Source organism: Rhyacophila brunnea, unplaced genomic scaffold (genome assembly GCF_057557595.1).
Source record: "Rhyacophila brunnea isolate RB1 unplaced genomic scaffold, BYU_Rbru_1.0 scaffold_7, whole genome shotgun sequence".
Taxonomy (NCBI): domain Eukaryota; kingdom Metazoa; phylum Arthropoda; class Insecta; order Trichoptera; family Rhyacophilidae; genus Rhyacophila; species Rhyacophila brunnea.
The window spans coordinates 23,324,070-23,337,935 of record NW_028233339.1 but is presented as its reverse complement, the minus strand read 5'-3'; the positions used below and the strand labels follow the sequence as shown (position 1 = coordinate 23,337,935).

At 32.8% G+C, this 13,866-nt stretch overlaps 1 protein-coding gene across 7 annotated transcripts in view; it reads left to right on the top strand.

Moving 5' to 3' along the window:
- LOC147064644 (adenylate cyclase type 1-like) overlaps positions 1-13,866 on the top strand; it is a 495,388-nt gene that overhangs the window by 425,132 nt on the left and 56,390 nt on the right. For all 7 annotated transcript variants that reach the window (XM_085957482.1, XM_085957486.1, XM_085957485.1 and 4 more), the window contains 2 exons: positions 2,431-2,769; positions 3,350-3,614. In XM_085957482.1, the coding sequence (XP_085813608.1) occupies positions 2,477-2,769; positions 3,350-3,614 (558 nt within the window). In that variant the 5' untranslated portion in view covers positions 2,431-2,476. The remainder of the gene's footprint in view (positions 1-2,430; positions 2,770-3,349; positions 3,615-13,866) is intronic.

Genomic DNA, 13,866 nt, shown 5'->3' with positions numbered 1-13,866 from the left:
TTATTTTATTTTACAAACAAGGCGTTCATTTTTTAGCAGTAATAATTAGTATCTGCTCGAATGTCATGTGTCATTCGATCCGATCGGAAAAATGAAGGCTCTGAAAAATATATTCATTTAAATTATTTAGAATCTTACCCGATGCTTGTTACCATTATAATCCATAGTATCCAGTGACTGAGTAGATGCATCATGATAATATAATTATTCGTGTCATCCATTAATTAAATGTATGCAATGTCCAATGTTGTAATGCACTGTGAGGCAGATATTCCCTCATAAATCTCTATGAATATTGAATAGTATATTTAGGTAGGTATATATCTAGTTGTATTCAATTGGGTACCTCAAAGCATAGATATCAATTTTAAATTTACATAATGGTCCGTCAATTTACCAACGGGCGCCAATTATTTCCTATAATTGCAATTGACCTTCCAAACTAAAATTAAACTCAAATGTCAATCGGTTGCAATTAGGGATGGCAATGGCAATCCCGGCCCAATATTCAATCCCGGGATTTCTCGATAAATGATCCCGATACCCAGATTGCGGGAATTATGTATGACATTTTGCCCAGTGTTTTCCAGATTTTTTTTCAATTTAGGTAACCATACAAATATTAAAAAAATTTTAATACATTTATAGACATCGTTTTATAATGATTGAGTAGGGAGTGGTTTTATAGAAATAATATAAGAGAAGTTACCGGTTCCTTACTCCCAAGAAAACACGCACTAAATACTTGATTTAATACCCTATTATTACAATCGTAATGCCTGCTCAATTTTAGATTGGTAGAGAGAAACATTATTATTTAGAACCGTTGTATAGTCGTCGATATTCTAATCAATTTCCATATATTTTTATTAATAATCTTTTGATTTTTTTCAATTAAATTCAATATATTGTATAGATCACGACAATGCGAAATTTTCGTAAAAAAATGTTAAAGTAATCCCGGAATAGGAGAATTTTCAAACGCGGCATTGCTAACCCTAGTGGCCATAGCATTCGTCCATGTACTTCACTAACAATAATTAATAATGTCATTGAAAATAATTATAACGGATATTATTAATATTATACCTGCTGATCACAATTTATACGGCTACAAAACAGAAATACCGATCACTAATTCTGGCAATATATTATTTTGCACCACGTATGGCTATAAATCTAGAGATATACGATTGTGATTATATTTTTATTTTGTTAATATTTTGAAACTGTATTGTGTTATTATTGTTATATTATATTTTACACATTAGGTAGGTACTTTTATTTACTACCTTTATATACTTAGTACTTATATAGAAATAGCTTTTTAAAAAAAATGATGACATTGGTTTCATATTATTATCTTTTCCATTAATATCCAACATTAAATAAGGGCGTGCAAGTTTAAATCCTTGGTGTCTTTTTCAAATTTTTTGTGTGGCGTCAAATGTTGGATAATATGTATATTCTCTAAACACCTGGTCCTTATTTGGTACAATGAACACCAGGTGCAAGCTATAAATATGCGGTGACTTATGCCTTACCAAGTCTTGTAGAATATCATGTCGAAGTGTCTGTCAGAGAAAACTTCGTTGGTGGTTCTAAGATTTTTATGGAGTACGTAGCAGTATGTAAGATCAATTAAGGTGGATTCTTGTCATAAGATAATGGCGAATTTAGCATTTTATAAGCTAACCTAGCCGAATTAATATTATATCAGGCATGTCCAACGCGTCTTTCGCAACATAGATTCATAGGAATTGAATCGAGAAAGTGTAAAAAGCATGTACCTACTTATTAAAGCATGGCTTACGTGAAAGTCGTTTTCAAATTAACCATGAGAAAATCTGCATAACCTCGTCATATCACTTGATTCACACATTCTTCTGCAGGAGTGAAAGAAAGAGAATATATGAATCTCTGCGCTTTAAACTAAAAAGTTATTTTTCTTTACCGTCGTACTCTAAATTCGTTGAATAGTTTGACTATGAGTGCAATGCATCCCAGAAAGATACCAAACCGAATGATAAATTAAGTATTTCTTTGTGATAGTGAACAAGCGCTTTTTAATTTGTCACGCCTCTGTTTCCTACCGAAATATAGTAGGTTTAGTTCAAGAATGACAATGGTAGCGTGTGGTAGATTACTACCAGTTTTGATATTAGATAGTAGATCACAGCGTACTTGAAGTTAGACATGTCTGATATACGTTATATAAATAATAAGTTTTCAGCGCTTATCGAAAGCCAGACGCTTTCTTAAATCAAACTAAAGGATGTATGCATGTTGGTACTAAAATGTGTTGTCGTTATTAAGACATATCAAAAGTAACAATGCTTCTAATTATCAATGATTAGAAACTGTTCGTTTAGGTTTAGGTTTAGATATATTATAAAGGTTTTTCTGATGATTTTCGTTTTGTTGTTGCAGAATGTTCTGGCGCGGCAGAGGGGCGGAGCGCGGGCCGTAGCGCGAGATGGATCATGCGGTGAAGGCGATGAGCTCGCGGAACGTCGGCCGCCTGCTCGACCGCCAGCGCTTCGAGAACGACGAGCTAGAGTCCCTCTACCGGCGCTACGCCCTCAAACTACAGCGGGCCTCCGTCTCCACCGCCCTTGCGCTATTCGCGCTACTAGGCGGGGTGCTCGCCGCGTTGGGCGCCACCTACGCCAGGGCACCCACAGTGCAGAATATCTACTATGCCGTGCACTGTGCTGCTTGCGGAGCGCTTTTGGCTTTCATACATGCTAGGCCATCTAAGGATTCGAGGTAGGAGACCATTTTTAATGGTTGATATAGAAATAATATGAAGAAGGCAAATAATTACACATATACATCAGATTTATAGAGGTTGTGATTGAAGTAGTCATCAAGAGACGCCAGAGAGTGCGACACTACCCTAATGGTACAGCCTGAAGGATTCCGTCGTCATGGCTGACCCTCCCTCACCCTGCAGCGGTGCTATAAAAGCTAGCAACGCGCTGCAAGTCTCACATGGTGGGAGGCGATCCAATTATCGAATGCTGCAACTCTTAAACTTAACAGGGTAGAGTAAGACTTTTAAGGGTCTGCTAAATCTTCATCATCCTAAAAAAAAATATTCTTATTTTTCTACTGTCGTGCTAAAGGTGCGTCTGAAATTTTGGTATATTCTGAACATAGCAGTTTTTTTCGTTTAGTTTTATTTGGACCCCATTGTATGGCTCGTAATGGTAGGGTCAATCAACAGATCTCTCTGCTGGGGGTAGCTAAATGTACCATACCTCTCAGTTTTTTTCAGTTTCTACTAAGATCCAACGTTCCGCTAATATTTGTCTCACTCTGTATGAATGGTGCATTTTTTTCACAGATTATCTTGGGCATGCCGTGGTGCGGTACTGTGCGGTATGATATTCTGCGGGGGCGGGATCGCTGCAGCAGCGGGGTCGTCCCGTGGCAAGGCTGGTGCCCAGGGCGCGTGGCACGTCGTCTTCGCGGTCTTCGTCGCGTATGGCATGCTCCCGCTGAGAGGCTGGGCAGCCGCCCTTGTCGGGATCATCCTGCCGTTAGTGCATACCATCATAGCTGTCTTTGTGCTGCTTCCGACGGAGTTTCCACATCTGGCGTGGCAACAGGTGAGCTCATTTACCAGTCCGATAAACTTAATAAAGATTCTAAATAAATCATTTTTACCATAGCCTCGCGCCTCTTATTTCCCGGTGGCGAACCTATGACACGCGGGATAAGTTTGATTAATTAAATATTTTCCGAAACATTTTATCGTTTGCAACAAATAGTCAATTCCTTGCTGTTTCTAAATCTATCACATTGTATAACAAATTAACGTAATGTGTAATTGGATTGGGTTAAATGGAAATAGAATTAAGTACCTAGTTACTATAATTATTTCAACTGAAAAAATAAATTTGAAAATAAAAATGTTGAAGAGTACGATTTTTGCTAAAATTATGATACTCGTTCTCTACACAATACATTTGACTTAATGAAAAAATTCGCAACCGCTTTTTTTCTATTATTTTAGTCAACATATTAATAATATTATTAATTATTTTCTTCAATGAATTATATCAAATTGAAAGTAAGATATCGCCATGGATATGGTTTTCCGGCAGAATTATTGGATTAAAGTCTCAAATTATTTTATTTACCTGACGCGTAACTTCAAATATTTGCGCATATATTTTGACTCACGTGTAGGCAAAAACTCGCCATCTCTCGCCTAGGCCCCTAGTAGGAGATAAGTGATGTAAGAGAGTACACCTTAGTTATATATATGACGGAAAACGTGATCGAAGAACTGCAATCACTGTTACAACATAAAATGTCTCGTGTAGAACTTGCTATGACTGAATTTGTTGCAATAATAATGAAGTTTTTAAAGGGCAATCCTGGGAGGTAAAACGCTAGTAAAAAGACGCTTGGAAAGTATCAGAAGGTACGTGAGTTCGCTGCAGTTATCTGCAATAAATGCGACCCCCGATCGAAAATTAGATATACTATAATAATATATTGCTAGTAACATAATTGTTGAATGATAATATCAAGAGTCGAAAAGTGAAAGTATAGATAATTTATTTTTATGTCCATCATCATAATCCATGATACATTTCTTAAAATTATTCGTTGTTACATCACCTATAATCTATATATATATATATATATAATATTATTTTATATGAAAATTGAAGTCTCAATGCATGTATTGAGTTAAATTTCTTTAACTTACGGGGTGACAAAATAATGTCGACGTCCTCAAACAAATGGGAAAGGATCTAAAGTTCTACGTAGGATTAAAACTATAACAATTACCTCGGCCACATTATAAGAGGACAAAACTACAGTATTCCTCAAATCATTACCCATCCAAGAGAAAATCAACGCAGAGAACTACGTTGCATTTAATGTTATAGAACCGTTTCGGGTAGCGGATGATAGAGCAAAGATTCCCTTGATATTGGTAGACTTCCGATATGAGATGGTACGAAAGAAAATTAATAAAATAATTACAGAGTTTGAACTGAAAAAATGCCGATCTGAATATAATATTCCTACTAAATTGTATGAAATATTTAAAAATACGCTGACATTATTAACAGGCATCGTTCCTGACCCATCATGAATTATTATTCTCTTTCGGGTATACATTTGGTATAATACTTTTATGTACCTACGTTTAGAACACGGGCACTCCCCTTTTACGTTGAGAAATATTTACTTTGATGCGAGCTGTCAGTTAGTATACAAATGGAATCACAAAGATGCTCAAAAGAAAACTCTGAACAGGTTTGCAATATAAATTCACATCTTTCCTCTGTAGAAATCGTAATATTAAATGTCTACCGCTTTTCGATTGATCTCTGCTGTCTTATAAATCCATTATTTATGTTATTTACAAAAATTCTGCGATAAATATCAGGAAATGAACCTCTCCTATGCCAGATGCTGAATATTCACATTTTGTATTGATTGACAGATATATACCAATTTGTACAACCCAATCGATACGAAGCAGTATTTTCCTCAGAGTAATATAAAGAGAGTCGGTGTTGTTCGGCGAAATAAAGCCGTGTTTCTTGCATATAACGCACAGTAGAATCTCAATTTCATTATTATTAACTTAACTATGAAACGTTATACCACGATGTTGCTTCTCAGTACGGCTATGAAATTTAAACACAACATAGTTAACCATATTTTCTGCTAAATTAACTAAAAATAATTTATACTAACTTTATATTTAACACAAATAATAAAATCACCAACACGTGCTCGCAGTTTTTAAATGACTGTAGTCATTCAAATCAATATTTACCTGCGACGTGTACATAAATTATTTAATCCAGCCGTAGAGATTCTATCGTAATCTAACGCATATTGCGAAGATATAAGCGTGCAGAATGCTTTCTCACACGCACGTATGGTTCATTTTTGTTCAGGCCTTGGTATTTTCTCATAATAATTGGACAACATCATGATTCATGCGGTAATGCGATGCTTTGTTCGTGTTTTCATTTACTCATTCAAACGTGTTACAGGTCGGTCAAAAATACAATTTGTGCGGCATTAATACTATCACTACAAAGTGATTCAAAAGTAACGATGTATAAGTAGTGTAACCCTTATGCTAATTTCTTTAATAGGCAGCAGAAATCTGTTCGTCGTGATTTCATTTCAAGGGAGTGGTGTATGTGTTTAACAAAAAACAGAAGTTTCCACGCGGTACTATTTAAAAAAAAAATAGTCTCACAATCACTCATGTCGCCTCATTGGACGCCTCTCTCTGTATTTTTGTGCAGTGTGTGAATGGGATATTTGAAATGTATAAAATTTTACCCGGCATGTTTATTCACCGTGAAATGTTGTATCGAAAATGTATGGAAGTATATTAAAGACTGTCCAACCTCTTTGGGTCGTACAGTACTGACATAAAATCCGTCTCTAAATAAAACAAGCTTCTTGTCGGTTTACACTTTACAGCAAACAAATTTTTAAAATAGCCCATATATTGGATTATTTGTCAGGTTAGGTTAGGTTTTCATTCTTGAATTCATGAATTGTGCCAAAATCAGATGTGAAAATTGAATTGATGTTTATATTGAATCTTATAAAATTGGAGACTGTATAGTATACGGTCATCTTTTTCCGATAAGATAGTTCACGGCAAACTGTGCCACGGTAAAATGTTTTACGTACCATTTACATGTAACCATTATCATGATGGTGGACAGTAGGTTCCTGTTTTATTATGTTTAAGTATTCGGTTACTGTTTTCACTTTTTAAAAAGCAACCCCTAAACAATACCTCAGTTTCTGTCATGTAGACCTAAAGAAATGGTGTATATTAACGTACTATAATATATATATATATACGGGTCTAGGACGATTTGGCACCGCAAACTGGCCTCCGCCGATTGGCCTCCGGTTATTGGCCGCCGGTACAATCGGACACCGACCCAATTGGCCTCCGGGACGATCGGACGCCGGTACAATCAGGCGCCGGCCCAATTTGACACCGGCCCAACTGGCCGCCGGGAGATTGGACGCCGCACCGCTGAATAAAATGCGCAAAGGAAAAAACCTACGTAACGACTTCGTAGAGAAAGTAGACACGACACTTTAATAAATGCTTCTATCTACTTAGTGGTTGTACCTAATACATTTTGCGCTTAACATATTTTTATTATGATAGATAATAATTATTATTCATGCTTTATGCTGTTTATAAAAGAAAAGAATTCTTTTCTCGCCAGAACTTGAAGATGTGCATAATTAAGTAATTTTTGTGTATACCTACCTACCTATTCATATTAAAAACAACAAATATTAATTATGAATTGGTTAGTTAAAATTTTGTCTTTTGGCGTTTTCTCGATTTCATGTTATTATAATTGAACTTTATATGTGTATATCACCCGTAAATAAGTATTTTGAAGATTATGAAATTACAAACAATAAAAGTAGGTAAACTACTTGAAAGGTATATACATATTACATTAGATATTATGTTGACAAAGCGAATTTGTAACTTTATTGGAAGTTTTAGTCATTTTTATTTAAGTACATATAGTATATATATGATGTTTATAAAAATAATGGAATTCTTTCCTCGTCTTTTAAAGATGTGCACAATTAAATTTACGTATTTTTATTTATATTTACGAATCTGTAGGTGTTCCTATAAAGGGGATAATTAAGTATATGTTATGCGAAACTCAACTTTACAGAAAGCGAGGAAAAACACCAAATAAAAACAGTAAGTAACCAAAATATATGTATTCGTATTTGGTATTTTTTTAAGTTTATTAAATGTATATGATTTAAAATACAACCATAAAACACTAAAGCTATTGTTATTTATTTCGTCGTGTGTTTTTTATTTTTTTGCCTGTTTCTAGTTTATTAGTTAAATTGGAGCCAGTTTGAATGAAAATTATATTCTTTCAAACTTTTCTTAAATTAAAACAATACATTTTAAAGTGTGTTTTAGGGTAAATAAAAATATCTTTAAATATTTAGGAAAATAATCTGCTGTAAATATTTCAGTAGGTTGATGGATAAATATGTAAAGTAACCTTAAAGTAATTAATAATATTCACTATTTGCTAAGTCATATTTTTATAATAATACTTACATATGAATTTCTTTAACGGTATTAACTCACAGTGAAGCCTTGATGAAAAGACAGTACCTATATTAAATAATAAAATAAAATAAAACACAATATTATGCAGTGCTAAGCAAAATTGATAAATAAAACGACAATTATAATAATACATTTATTTTCAATGACAACCTATTTTAGACAATACATTTTAATAATATAAAAACAAAATGCAGTTCATAAATACACATCGTATGGGTATTTTATAATCCTACTTATGATATTTAAATAACATAATATACGTACATATTCATCTCAAAAAACCTCATAACAAAATAACATACGAAAACTACACAAAATATTTATTACTTTCCATAAAAATAAAGGAATAAATGGAGGAACCTAATAATACAATATTAGGTACCTTCCTACCTATCTACCTAAAACTTGTAATGTAAATACACTTTTAATATATTCTACCTAACCGAATATTTTACTACTTTTCTTAATAAATTCTCAAAAATTCAACATACCTATATATTTGAATGTAAGTAAACTAAACGAATAAATTTTAATGGATTGAAGTTTTGTACGTTTCCATTTGAGTCGTTTTTTGCGACCCGAGTTTCGCCTTTCGGCACCTTCGGGCACTATGTGCATTTACCAAAAGGTAAATACACACTGTCGATGAATACAGTTAATAATTCTAACTTATATAATAAAGTAATACAATAAATTAGGTGAAACTTTATCACCTACCATTAAGTTCACAATAAAAATATAACAAACAAATTATGAATAGTTGAAGTGTTTGTAAAAAAACCCTACCTTCTCACTAATAATACATTCGATATGAGTATTAATCGTCAAAACATAATAATAGATCATGAGTAAATGTAATCAATAAAAATACTTACTACACTCAAGAGGTGTAAAATTGTCAATTCTGGGAACATAGCAACGTATTGGGAATTTAACGGAGGTTACTAATGAGATACCTATATCAATGATATCAATCTTGTGAAACAAATATTCGATATTATTCTTACATGCTACTTTTTTCCACTTCACTTCAAATACTTCAACTAATCATAATTTATTTGTTAATTTTTTATTATTATTTATTGTTATATTTTTTATTGTGATCATTGACTTAATAGGTAGGTGATAAAGTTTTTACCTACTTTATTGTATGAATTTGTTATATAAGTTAAAATTGACTGCATTCGTTGTCAGTGTGTGTTTACCATTGGTGAGTGCGCATAGTGCTTGAAGATGCCGAAAGGCAAAACTAGGGTCGCAAAAACGACTCCCTTGATACGTACCCTCGATCGATAGTAATAATATTATAAAGAGATAAAGCACAAAGATTAATCTTGAATAACAAATGAATCAAACAAAACTAAAGCTCAAATCTCAGAATTATCGACTTAAGTTTATTGCAGAATCAAAGAAATAATATTATCTGTCCTATGTAATATTACTAACAACAGAACCATACTATAGGAAAAAGCGTATGACACAAAATAATTTTAATAATAGAAAAATAGGTACATAATACAAGTTGAGATATAATATGCATGCACATAGTGAATGATGGAAGTTGTCTTATACATTTTTTTACGAATAATGAATAGTGTTTTCAAAGCCGGTTTGGTTCTAAAAGAACATAATATAATAACTTAGATGCAATTTTAATGTATTTTTTAATTTAGTTGACGTAACAATCAAACTTTAATGTAAATGCAGATAAATGAAAATGCATGTATAGATTTAGACTACCTTCATTTTTACATTAACAATATTATTTAAAATAAATTTATTGGATAACAATAATTGGTTGTTTTCCTTTGAAGCTAATTACAAATATACAATTTTAATACCACAATGATATACTTAATAAGTAATCAAGTTATTACACAAATAAGGAAGTCAATTTTATTTATTAACTATCTATGACATCATATCTCTTTTAAATCAATACATACTATAAATCAGTTTTAAGAAAGTACCACTGTAAATACAGAATTGGAAAAATATACCTAGCAATAACTAAAAATCTTGGAACGAATAGGGTTTAAATCATAAAGATATTAAATGTTTAAACACACGTCTTTCGCCCAGCAAGCGTAGTAGGATTTTTCAATACTATATTTTTGATTAAGTAGGTACTTCTTCTTGGATTATTTACTGAATTGGCCAAAATATTTAAAATTAAAAATATTGTAAAAAATATGCTTACATATATTTTCATTCGCTGCGTCCAACGCAACTGGTGCGTTACCCATCAGGTGGCCATTAGATATAATTAGCATGTTATTTAAATGTGGTAATTAATTATTAATTAAAAGATCCACAGCGAATGGGTTCTTAAAAAACAGTACAACTAAGAACTAAAATTTCATAATATAATCAATACCTATGTAATCTTATCATAATTTATATTAACAAATGATTTCAGTCAACAATGCATAGGGACCTACTGAAAATACTTAAAAATGTGAAACTTTGGATTTTCATCGTTGCTCGTTTTAGATTAAATGTATAGCATTTAACATAATAATGTACAGTGATAATCATAACTATTCAATAAATAATTTCCAAAGATATTATGGTACTTAGGTATTAAAGGATTAACCTCACATTTTATCAATATTAAGAAAAGTATGTCGAAAATAGAAAATATTAAAAAAATGTTGATAGGTATTAATAATTAAAATATATATCAAGGATTACAACATTTGGTAGTTGTGAGAGAGTCCACTTAAATATTCTATTGGGTTTCTACTACCATACTCCCGTACAATTTTTAAAATACGGCTATCAGCATCTCTAAATTTTTTTAATTTCATTGGTGGTTGATGTCCAGCCACTAAATGCTCCATATATACATCTCGACCTTTTTGTACCTTCCAAAGTCCATCAATGAATTTCCAAATACATGGATTTTTCATCCCTAATTCTACTTGTAATCGGCGATGCGCTGCCTCCGAATAATTATTTGTTCGGTCTTCTCCATGCAGCGTCCTCTCATGGAAATTCCATATACATGGTGAAAATAGAGGCTGGTGCCTGCCAGTCCCACGTCTATTCCGGCGGCCCATATACGTGTCCTCAAACCAATTAATTACAGGGCTTAACTCTAATGGTAAATGTTCATATAGCGCATCTAGATATACATCCAGGTCTTCAATTTTCACGAATGCCAGGGCAATTATCATTCGAGCTTTTAAACTAAAATCAGCATCATTATTAAATTCACTAAGTAGGCCCATATATGCCACATGTTTCCTTAAATTCTGTGAAAGATGAAAAAAACATCCTTTGATTGTCACACCTGGAAACATTTCTAATGCTGCGCTTATTGCTACCTGCTCAAAATCACAATTGATTGATTGAGGTCGCAGATTGGGCTGCAGCTCTTTAAGCGCAGCGAACATGCGAATATATGTTGTCCGTTTCTTATTAGGAAGAAGTGCATATATCACCGGTAATATGCCACCGTATCTCTCACACATTATAGTATACACTTGTGTAAACAATTTTGCTTCCACGATCTCCTTGAAATTTTGAAAACAAGGAAAAAATTATTGAACGAATAAAAGATTAGCCTTCGGCTAGAAACACAGTGAAAATAGAATCTCAAGAACTCAATTATAATCTTTAAACTTTTTCAATAGCATTCTTAAAAACTGTTTTTCATTTTTTTCTCATGAATCTCGGTATGTCAGACAGTCGAACAATTATAATAGGGAAATTTTGGCCCACGTACGTAAAAAGGTTCGCCAACCCTGATCGAAATAATACTATTAAACCTATTTTTTCTCAAAAAAAGGGGTTTTCAAACTGTGTTCACTCGTATAATTCTGTTTAATATAATATTTCTTTTATTAATTTTATTATGTTAACTGTAAATTCATGGTGGAAATGAATTCTATTATTGATTTAATTTAATAAAACGCAATTTTTATCGTACTGACTAGACTAGCCTCTGGGTGGACGAAACCGGTTGCAGTTAAAAAAGGTTCATGTGATTGGGTCATCGATATATTTAATAATATGTTTACTGTTCAATTCTACTTATTAAGTCATAATTTGTGTTATACTAATTATTTAATTTATAAATACGTGCTGCAATATAATCAGTCAATGTCAATTTAATGATTTATTTTCTTCCAAACTCAATAATTACCCAGTATTATTTAACCTAACTAACAAAATACGACATCCAACAGGATTCGCGCCCAGATGCATGCTCTGGCCACTAAGCTATACGAGTCCTATCTACTTGTATCAAAGTGAGCTAATGCTTTTATAATTCTCTCTGAAGCACTTTCTAAATTGCGTTACTTATTGGCAATCGGCTTTTGTATTTTAAATCAAAGTAGGTATTGAATTATCGATTTCAGGATCACTCCAATGCTTTATATTATATTTTGCTGATATTTTTGGACGAATTCACTGGACAGCCGGCTCTTAGACTGTTAGCCGATGAGTTAGACATTTTTCGAAATTCTTGTCCTATTAAAAATATTTTTAACAATATTATAATATTTTGTATAATTCTCATGACAAAGGCCAATCATTTTTTAACCCCTGATCGAGCTAATGAGGTAGTTAGATCAGATTATTTTTAAATATCTGGGGCTTTCCCACGTACCCAGGTATTTCCACAGGTAAATTAAAAATAATTCCCTATTACAAACAACGGCTTCCTAGTGATTAATATAATAGGTATTATATATTTCGACGTAGTTACACAAAACAAACATTTAGTAATAAAAATGGAATAAGCAATTTTAAGCCGAAGATACCTAACACCTATTTCAAACGATAGTCTATTGATAATAATATGCACCTACATACAAATTCGCTTTGTCAACATAATATATAATAATGTAGGTACAGAATACATGTAGGTACTGAATACGGTATAGTTTGTTAATTATTATAGACTTATATTATTTATTACGTAAACGCCTTGATTAATATAAATTGTACCTAATTATTAAAGATCGATTGACCAACACATTTCAAACAATAATATAATATATAATGTAATATGTAGGTACCTTTCAAGTATTTTACCTACTTATATTGTTTGTAATTTCATAAACTTCAAAATACTTATTTACGGATGATGAATAAATATAAAGTTCAATTATAATAACATGAAATCGAGAAAACGCCGAAAGATATTATTTTCACTAACCAATTCATTATTAATATATATATATATATATATATATATATTTAATATGAATAGGTAGGTATACACAATAAATTAGTTACTTAATTATGCACATCTTCAAGTTCTGACGAGGAAAGAATTCTTCTCTTTTTATAAACAGCATAAAGCATAAGTAATAATTATTATCAATCATAAGCGAACAATGTATAAGGTACAACCACTAAGTAGATAGAAGCATATTAAAGTGTCGTGTCTACTTTCTCTACCAAGTCGTTACGTAGGTCTTTTCCTTTGCGCATTTAATTCAGCCGTGCGGCGTCCAATCTCCCGGCGGCCAGTTGGGCCGGTGTCCAATTGGGTCGGCGCCCGATTGTACCGGCGTCCGATCGTCCCGGAGGCCAATTGGGTCGGTGTCCGATTGTACCGGCGGCCAATAACCGGAGGCCAATCGGCGGAGGCCAGTTCGCGGTGTCAAATCGTCCCATTCCCATATATACCGACTAAGAATATGGCAAATATCTAAATTTATTCAAATATTCTTATTGAGTACGTACACAATTTGTCATCCCAGTTC